We start from the raw sequence: 10,264 nt of genomic DNA on the forward strand, positions 1-10,264 counted from the left end.
CTGCGAGTTTAGCCGGGAGACGAGTGCCTAACAGGGTGTAATTACTCTTGTAAACAGCAGGCCCGAAGCCCGGTAGTCCAGCGTGGAGAAGAATCCCAACTTATCTTGTTGTGGTTGGGAAGCAGAATGCAGCATTTTTGGTATTGGAAATGTTCTGAGAGCTTCAAATTGAAATACAAAGTCATACTGTACCTTCCTCTGCTGCGATATGTTACAGATATATCAATTTCTGAACAACGCAGAGATGCTTCCTAAATGGAGAGTTCATCTCCTTCACGCTGCTCCCTTTTTGTCCCCTGTATATTCTGTATGTGGCCTCAATGACCTGCTCATGCAGAACATTTGGTCATACAGGACATTGTATGCAGTGGGAAATAAACTATTATGTAACTGGGGACATTTAGTATATCAGCTCATATACTACAACATGAGAAAGACATGTGTTGTGTCTCTTTAAAACAGCAAAAAAAAGATTACAATTTTAATATTTAATAAACGATCTCAGTTCAAGACCAACAATGAATAATAATAATAATAGTACTAATAATAATTATAATTAAAAAAAGAATGTAAAACAATGTTAATTTTCTACACATCTTTCTACACATTTCACATTTGTTGTAAAAATTATTTAAATTGCAACGAATCTATTTGTAAGAACTAAGTGGAAAGAAAATCAGCTGAAATGTGTAAAGAATACATGAAAAGTCCAACATTTGATTGACAGATCTGTGGGCTGCAGTTCAAATTTGACACATTTTAATTTTCCACTCTTGAACATTATTATCTCTTTCAGGATTGTTCAAAATACAAAAATATTATTGCACAGGCCCTGCGTCATTTGTCATCTGTCCTCCGAACACTGTTAAAACAAAAAGATGGGGTTGCTAACTGGTTAAAACTGGCAATTTAGCTTTGAGGTGAAGAGCACGACTATCAGGAGATCAGGAGTAAATAAAATGAACCAAGAGCAAAGTTAGTTTTTATCCAACGCTATTAAAATTCAACTCATTGATACTTCATACAGGACTCTGTACGTCAAACAACGTGTGAAAACAAATGGTATCGACATGGACATTAAAGTTAGAAAGTGCTACAAGTGTCACAGTCCCAGCAGCCTACAGGACCTTTATTCCTCTGCGGTTGAGGAGATGGAGCGGCCGGATGAGGACGGAGCACTGTTGGATGGAGGAGGCTCTAATCATCGCAACCCAGCAGCTCCATGCGCAGAGTGATGCGCTCGTGCCACTCCCAAGGGACGACGCGGACGTACCGGGCGTAGAACGGAGGCTCGAAGAGATTCTTCTTGTGGGCGTTGTTGTCAATGTTGCCTTGGAAAAGCTGCAAATAAATGTTACGGTCGTGGTTAAAGTAAGAAATAATGAACTATTGAGCAGAAGTTCTTGTACAAAGCACGTTCGGGCCAAGTTTGACGGTTCTGTTGTAAGAAGGACCAGAAGGATGAGGAAGGAAGTGGGCACACTGCAATGAATGCACCCACCGAACGTCTTATCGACCGGACCATCAGGGGGTTGTCAATCAATCGTAGCTGCGCTGCCTTCTGACAACCTTACGACCCAGATCATTACAGCCCCACCCGGACGTTCAGAGCTTTTCAGACGAAGCCCCCCGGGCAGCGTCATTATGTTACAAGTCGGCTGCTCTGTGCTCAGTAAAAAACTTCAAAGCTGCAGTTTTATTGCATCATCTGGGTCCAGCTAATGTAGCTAACAAAATGTCCTCCTCGTTCCCTCAAAGAAAGAAGCCACGGCTCCATTTCTCCAGCAAGAAATGAGACTCGTTTACGATGACGTACATACACAGTATTCACGTGTGTGTCTGACCTTATCGTTGCCGGTGTTCTCCTGCTTCACCAGACTCCAGGACTCTCCATCGATACTGTAAGCAACTTTGAACAGTGTCACAAACTGCAGCACCCCAAAGTCCTTGGCCCCCTGAGTGATGATGCCTGTGAGGCGCTTTGTCTTCTCTAGATCGACCTGGTGAGGGAACAAAGGACACGGTTATACTCTGCAATGGCTTTGAAGGACACTTTTACTCGTAGTGAATTTTTTCTTTTCTCCCCCCCCCTCACCTGGATCCACTCTGAGCGGTTGTTGTGTGCAGGAGACCAGGCGTTGGTCTTTCCCTGCTTATCCAGTCGGGCGAACTGAGGGTGCCACGTGAAGGTATCGATGCCCCACGTGCGGAAAGAGCTGGAGGCCGAAAGCTGCCCGTCGGAGACGAGGCGAGACTTCATTCCCAGAGGCTCGGAGCAACCTGCCGCGTTTGAATAAACTGTGAATCAAAAGCGGACGGAAAAAAGAGGGACGGCGGGGAAGCCCCAACGTGACAGAAAGAGGAAGAGGAAAGAGAGAAATACACCCGAAGAAATTAAATTCAACTTTCATCCACCTGAAAAAATATTCAGAAGAATGCGATTGATTTTAAATCCTTTTTTCACACCCAAGACTGACCAAGAGGACGGGGCAGAAAGAGGCGTACAGAGCGGAAGAAAGAGTAAAGTGTCCACCATCCACCATGTTTCTGTGTAAATGTTCTACATGTTATGTTCGAAGGAGGACCAAAGACATGAAGGTGTTGTTATTCTTGCTCTGTGTGTGCTTTAAAAACTGTTAAACAGTGAGATGTCTCCACACAGAATACTGTGTATACAGTACATTTTCTATCTAACCACAGCTTTATGGAGGCCATGATACGCAGACTTTGCTTTTCAGTGGAACCTCAGCCAGAAGAAATCCACACAGTAAAACAATAGAAACCATGTTTTACCATTGAGTTCACAGCCCACCAGCTCCATGCGCAGCGTGCAGGCCCTGCGGCAAACCACGGGGATGATGCGGACGTACTGGCCCACGATAGGAGGGTCAAAAAGGTTGGTCTTGGTGCTGTCGTTATCCGTGTTGCCAATGAAAACCTGGAGCACACCGACACAGGGAAATATTATGAGAAGCTTTCTGCTGGTAGACATTGGAGGTAACTTCTTTGGGAGGTCTTCTGACCTTGTCCCTCCGTTGGCCATCCACTCTGTAAGTGGTGTAAGCGTTCCCATCGAAGCTGCTCGCCACCTTGAAGACCTTGACGTACTCCGACGTGCCCATGCGACTGGCACCCTGAGTGATGATGCCCGTCAGACGCATCTTCTTCTGCATGTTAATCTGTTGTCAACAAGGGAACATGTGTTAGTCAGCTTCCCGGCCTTCTCAGTCATCGGCCTCGCGATTTCAAAGTGCTCGGTTCTCCCACCTCGATCCAGGGGTTCCTGTCGTGGGCGGACGACGTCCAGGCGTTGACGATGCCCTGGTTGTTGAGTCGAGCCAACTCCGGGCCCCAGCGCTGAAGACCCAGAATGCCGTGGTGCAAAGAGGAGGCGGAAATCTGGGACTCCACGATCGATCCTCCCTCCATCCCCAGCAGAGAAACGCAACCTGGGACACAGCCACTCAAATGTTAATCGAGCAAGTTACTACACTTTCTCCCATTTGTGAGTATTTGTGAGTCTTGAATTTAACCATATTTGTACCTCTCTATAATATAAATCACGTTAAATCAAGTTGAATAGTGCTGTAAAAAAAAAACTTGGGCACTTTATTATGTATTTTTCCAAATTGTCCACTCAAAATAACATTTAGTTATGTGTGACTAACCACTAGTAGTACTAGTAAAATACAACATTTTAATTTAATTTATACCTTTTAAAAAAAATGTTGTTGTTTTTTTGTGTGAAATAAAACGAACAGTTGGTGAACGTACTCAGCTGGCACTGCTTTCCAACGTACGGCGAGGGGCATTGGCACGTGTAGTCGCCTTCGAGATCTCGACATACCCCTCCATTCTTACAGGTCTGGTTGGCACAGTCGTTCACATCTGAAAAAAAACAAACAACCATTGCCTTATTTTCAACTCCTCAAACTAACTTCAGTCAGGAATCACAAAAAAAGATGGTTGTTAGAGATGTGGTGCACACCTGCACCACAGACGGCCCTTAGACAGAGAGCGGAGGGAGGTCGAGGCAGGTGGAGGGCCACAATAGCCGAACTGTGTCTCCAACGTAAGTAGTTTCTTTTAAATTGTTCACGATGACAGAAATGCCCCCGAGGGCAGCACTGAGGAGGCGGGACAACCTTGGCAACCAGCTGAAAAGGCTCAGCCAGTTAAAGGTGAAAGGTCACGGTTGATCATTGTAATTCTGTGCCATGACTCGATGAATGTGAACATACACAGGGTATTTTACGAGGTTATATCCCTTCATCATCAGTTAGCCCACAAACTGTTGTGGCAACTGTATAAAAAATAATTATAATAATAACAATAATAACAGCTCAGATATCCGGATAAACGGATATATATCATATATTAAATACATTTTTACTGATACAATGAGTCAATAAATGTCATATGCACGGTTTCCCAGCTTTGTCTCGATCTACTTAAGATCTTGTTTCTCAAACAAACGCCTTCTTTTCCTCCACAGTCGCCATAGCAACAAAGCAAGTCTGTGGTCACTTTCTTGTCTCCCTTTTGAACGCTGAACACGTAATGCCGTCTGATTTCCACTAGGTGGCGTGCTGGAACAGCATGTCTTCACGGCTTATCCGGCTCAGGATGATGATTGTGATAAAATGACCTACATATTTTCACAGGGGGATGATAAAACAATTTGTGAGAGAGATGATAGTTCAACCTCTTATTCAGACATAAGACCAAGCGATATAATACAGTTTGTCTATGCAAAAAGTCCACTGGGTAACTGCAGGAAAGCTGATCAGAATAGCAGCAGTGCTGTTTTTGCTGGAAGAACTGTATTTAATGGTTGTTATAGTCTTTTTGTATTTACATTATGATCTGGTCAAAAACAGGGGTTCTTCTGGAAATTATAGTTTTTTTATGATGTTTTTCCTCAACCCAACCGATGGTCAGAGTGCAGCTCTATATATTTGTATAATATATATATATATATATATATATATATATATATATATATATATATATATATATATAATATATATAAAATATATATGTATCTTATATTTAGATGCCAACAAAATAATATCATATTTCAACCACAGAATATATTTTAACCTTGCCTTCAAAAAAATACAAGAAGTGAGCTGAAAGTAGTGTAAATGTGTTACTGTTAGTTGCCCTGATAAAAGTAGAAATAGAACTGGATTTAGTTAAACCCAGTGGTTGTGTATCTAATGGGAGGTGGCATGCTGGAAAAGCTTGACCAAATTCACCAAATACTGTGTTATTTTCAATAGGAGGAGACACAGATTAGAATTGAAAAGAAAAAATAAAGAGAGCGTTATTGACTAAAATCGAACCAAGCCGCCTTGACAGGAAACTGACGTTAAGCTCCCCTTTGAGACCACGCCTAACTGCAGTTTCCGGTCTTCTATCGAGGTTCGCACTGTCCCACATCTGGAACATCAGTCAGCTTGATCCTGCACTGAATGTCCCCAATGCACTAAAGCTATCCCACGTTCAATGTCTGACTATTTAACTGTGCTTTTCACTCTTTTGTTTACATTCTGGTGCATATCTATCGTGTAGAGTCCCGCTGCTTTGGCTACTGGAGATTAATTTTCCTATCGCAAAAAGACAACAATCAGCTGGATTTCTCCCCGATACCGAAAGAAACCGTCTGAATCTACTGATTATGAGCTGAGATCTGTTTAACATTCGTGACAAACTACAAAACAAGATCCCAGAGGAAAATGTTAGGTTAAATGTAACTCGTCCAGCCTTATTTCCCCTCTCTAGCTAACTCTACCAGACTTTAGAACTAAAGCAGATGGCAGGTCGACGTAATGCCACATGGGTCAGTTTAATTGCTTTTCCCGTTAACACTAAGAGGATTGGTCACCACTTAGAAACGAATGCCTGTTTGACTGTGACCAGACTGGCACAACACGGCTAATAACAACACTGAGAAGCAGGTGATCCGACCGAGAGAAGGGCCAGGAAATAGCCTTCACATGTTGTGGCAACACCGTTAACGTGACATTCGTGCCAAGTATACAATCCCCCCCACCTATGCAAATCAAATGAGATGCAAATATAGCTACAAAGTCACTTTGCATCTGAAATATACTATTGAAACATCTCTCATATCATTAGATTTAACTGTGACTTTATTTACTGTATGTAATATACAGATTAAACCTCATTCCAACAGTCCTGCCTGTGACGTGTGTCTGAATCAAAATTAGAAAAGGTTTGGGAGTAGACGACCACATCTGCAGGAAGACTACAATTGGTGGTCGGGCTGTGGGAGAGCTGTTCATTCACAAAAAAAATAAGAAGTAAAGTCACGCAAGTTACTCTTTTTCGTCCCTTTGCCTTTTTCTCTCAGCAGCCGCTCACACAAAGCTTATAGTCAGAAACATTTCTTTCACTCCAGAAGATTTTGATCATCAGTTTCACACCTGGGGGGGAAATAATCCTCTATTTCCTCCCTTTTTCTAATCATTCTTGTGATAGAATTCCCTTAAATCCGTTTCTCCTTCATCTGATTTGGTCAAGCTCGAGCACAAACAGTTGCAGCATTGAACCTACGCGGAGGGCGTCTGCGTGCTAAGAGACTCAAAAGTGGTCTTTTACTAATTAGCCCAAACAGAATGACCGCCGAACCCGCTGAATGAGGCTCTTTCATGGAAAACGCTGAGACCGACTGCACACCTCTTTCCCCGCTGATGACGTGACGGGATGGAAAATGTTTCATGTGTTCACAGGGAAGTCTGCTGAAAGTGGAGGAGCCCACTCTGCTATTTGTATTACTCTGCCTGTCGGAACAAAAATGTGACTTGACATTCTCACTCTCACTCGCTTTCAATTGCTTGCTTTTTTCCCCCTTGCTTTAGAATCCATTACTTACTTTTTTTGTATCTGGACGCATGTCGGCACTTAATGCTTAAATAAAAGCTTTCCAAATGAATTGCGTAGAAAAACATCTCGCAAATAAACGGACAACTGACTCAAAATTCAAAGATATTTATGGAGGACGTAAACGTGTGAATCCACAGGGGCCAGAGAGGCCACTCAGAAGCACGAATCACATCCACAGGTAACTCACTGATCTGGCAGTGTACTCCCTCGAAGCCGGGCCGGCACTTGCAGACGTACTCGTTGAAAACGTCTCCTCGTCTGGTTGGAGTGATGACCTCGCACGACCCGTCGTTCTTGCAGGGGTTTGGGCTGCAGGGTCCTGGGAAAGATGGAAGAAGGAAGAGAATTGGCGTAAAAGCGTACGATGTAACCCGCGCTTTTCCCTCAAAAAAGGTTCCACTTTGACGTACCGATCTCCGTCAGGTTGCAGGTGTCTCCCCCGAAGCCGTCCGTACAGATGCAGATGAACGGATCCTCTCCTATGCCTGTCACGCATGTTCCTCCGTTATGGCAAACATTCACCTCACAGTAGTCACCTGAGTGAAACAGGGGGTTATAAAATCTCTTCGTCCAACTAGACCTCCGATGCAATTTGCATTTGACCCATTTTGTTGTGCAATAATGGTAATTAACTTGTTACCATGAATACCAGAGACACCAATGTCTCCCTTGGCAGTAGCTGCAGTGAACGAGTCGGTGCAGGGCAGCAACAACACATGTTGTTGTTGTGCATCACTGTGAATGGGGAAACACTTTGCCTCCTGATGTTGTTATGTATCGCTTAAATATGATATTGCCCCAGATGAACAGAACAAGCTCCCACTCATTCTCTGGAGGTTGTCCCAAGTCTTTCTGGCTAAATGAATGAATTCGGTATGTTAAAAATGAGAAAATAAAGATGATTGAGAGGCAAAAACAAAGAGCATCATCACCAAATCATTCCTGAAAAACATTTGAAATGGTGCCCTCCAGAAATGTTGTATTGCACATCCATAAAGTTGGGGGACTTATAAAAACAGAATAGTGTCAATAGTGTATTTGGTTAGACGTGCCCCCACACGCCCCAGCCCCAATAATCCTGATGACATCACCAGGGTTCTCACAATAGCACTCCCTGTGACGAGGAAAGGGAACGTGACGTGTGAAGTTGGTTGAGTGCCCCTTTAATATTAAAAGTGATCTTGGTAAGTGAGTTTGGGATGCATTTGTGGCCTTTTCTGACTTCTTGGTGCTCAGAATACAGAGTTTTAATAGTCAGAATCTGGTCTCCTGTGTTTCTCTGTTTTTAACAGTACTGGTGCTGCGGCTTCGGCCCAAAGTGCTGAGTCACAGATCCTGGCTGGATTATGGAAATTATGGTAAAGACCTCCAGTGGGAGCGGCAAGGCACAGTTATATGAGTCACACTGAAGCTGTCAAATATACAAAGCCTCAACTCATATTCTTTGTGTTTTAAAAAACGACAACAAAAAGAAACCTGTTGAGTCACTACAGATGCCAAGTCAGAGGCGTTCAAGCTACGAGCGACAACAGGTGGAACCTTCTTGGAGGAAATGTGTGAATTCTGCAGACTCTCCTATGAGGCCTAAAATATGGTTTTAGTCACCGTTCTCTAACTGTTGTTGTCAAACCTCTGAGAACGAGGGCCGACTGGCTTTGCTGAGGAATGAGAACAAATCTGAGCCTTTTGACAGACAATCTAATTGACCAGAGGAAACAATTCAAACGGCAAAAGAAATGTGAGTTGTTATGTGGTTTTATAAAATAGTTTAAAATGAAGTCGAACGTTGTTGAGAAAATCCTAAGAAGAAAAATCGCCCTATGAATAAATGTTGGAATGTTATTTGTTTTTCAGCTCTATAATGGTGTCTTTTTGAGAACAGCTAGCATTTCTTGCATGGATACTGAAATTAATATTAGGTAACGGATTGATTTGAACGGAAAACCTAAAAGGTGTAAACAAATAACCCATTTTGTATGCAGCCTGTAGTATCTTGACTACTTCCTGTAACCCTGACAACTAAATGTGTCCATGTGCAGGATTAAGAGCTTGCAGGATTAGCCAGGGTGCACATGCAGGCAGCAGTTACACAACAAGACAGCGTTGCGGCTCCAGAGTGGATCAGGACACTCAGACCACCTGACTGACAGGTGAGCAAAAGCAAATTAGGCCCCGAATGTACACAAACATTTATCATCAGAAGAAGGGCAGCCACAGCAATGACGGACAAAGTCTCCACATTGGGCAGCATTTGAAGTGATGCTGGTCGGCGGGACACATTTCCAGGTTGAACTAAAGTTAGATGAGCGGACAGCTAGTTTGTGTTGGCTCCAGACAAGAGCACATATGGTGTTATTCTCCTCCCCATCGGCCCCACTTCTTCGTGGGACCAGAAAGAAAACAACAAGACATTTAAATGTAAGCTCAAATAAAAATGCCTTTTGTTCGCAGGAAAAAAAATTACATTTCACCACTGCGAGTAACGTCTATTTTTACAAACCTGCCTCTTATGATACAATCCCTCTGTAAAGTAGTACTTTGTAATAACAGAGCTTCACACGTAATAACAGAGTAGTCTCACATGTAATCACGCATTCTACCGTGACAATAATAAGATGGCATTTTGGGATGAATGGACTTACAAATTACATATTGGCTGTGTTCTGGAAAGAAATGCATATTTTTTTATGAATGTATTTCATGGGTAATTTGGTGATGAGAGATGATAAAGAAGAGAAAATTGTAATTATGATATATACAAAAGACAGTTCCCGTTGTGTCATTGAAGAACCCACTTTTACCATCACCAACAGACTATGACACCCAGTAGGGAACAAACTAAACTGGATCCTCATGAGTCAGTAAAAGTAATAGAACTGAAGGGTCAACTAACACAATGGCATGGATACAAAGACTAGGTAGGGATGTCATAGTTCTGTGTAACAGTTCTCCAGTGGGATATTTGGATAAAATAAAGTCTGGTGTTAGAAGTAGAAACCTATGAGACTCTAGTCAACCACATAAAGAGACAGCAGGAGTTCTGATTGAACGCGATTAAACAGATTTGAGTCGATTGTTTAAAAAAGGACTTACCTCTGACGGAACACAGGCAAAGTAGGAGAGTTAATGTCGTAAACGTAGCTGTCAATACATTTCCGGGACGACTCATGGTTGTTTACCCTTACTTTGTTTGTTCCGCACGATTTGTTTGTTCGCAGCGCTGGACCTCTAACTAATGCTGCCTTAAAGTGCTGTCGGAAATCTTGGAATTCCGACGGGGATATAAAGGAAGGACGAAGGGGATGAATGAGGGAGCTGGGATTTTTCGATAATACCCGGGTTAAGAACATGT

General features: G+C 42.8%; 1 protein-coding gene across 2 annotated transcripts; it reads right to left on the reverse strand.

Moving 5' to 3' along the window:
• Positions 1-469: 469 nt before the first annotated feature.
• LOC117728347 (EGF-like repeat and discoidin I-like domain-containing protein 3) lies at positions 470-10,226 on the reverse strand. 2 transcript variants are annotated; one of them, XM_034529231.1, is made up of 10 exons: positions 10,006-10,226; positions 7,323-7,448; positions 7,100-7,231; positions 3,775-3,888; positions 3,268-3,449; positions 3,024-3,179; positions 2,794-2,938; positions 2,096-2,298; positions 1,845-2,000; positions 470-1,341 (listed from the first exon to the last, which is right to left on the reverse strand). In XM_034529231.1, the coding sequence occupies exons 1-10, from the start codon at positions 10,079-10,081 to the stop codon at positions 1,198-1,200; spliced, it is 1,434 nt and encodes a 477-aa protein (XP_034385122.1). In that variant the 5' UTR covers positions 10,082-10,226; the 3' UTR covers positions 470-1,197. The 2 variants fall into 2 exon arrangements, with proteins under 2 accessions (XP_034385122.1, XP_034385127.1); XM_034529236.1 differs by having other exon boundaries at positions 554-1,341; positions 2,096-2,280.
• Positions 10,227-10,264: the final 38 nt, after the last annotated feature.

Source organism: Cyclopterus lumpus, chromosome 3 (genome assembly GCF_009769545.1).
Source record: "Cyclopterus lumpus isolate fCycLum1 chromosome 3, fCycLum1.pri, whole genome shotgun sequence".
Taxonomy (NCBI): Eukaryota; Metazoa; Chordata; class Actinopteri; order Perciformes; family Cyclopteridae; genus Cyclopterus; species Cyclopterus lumpus.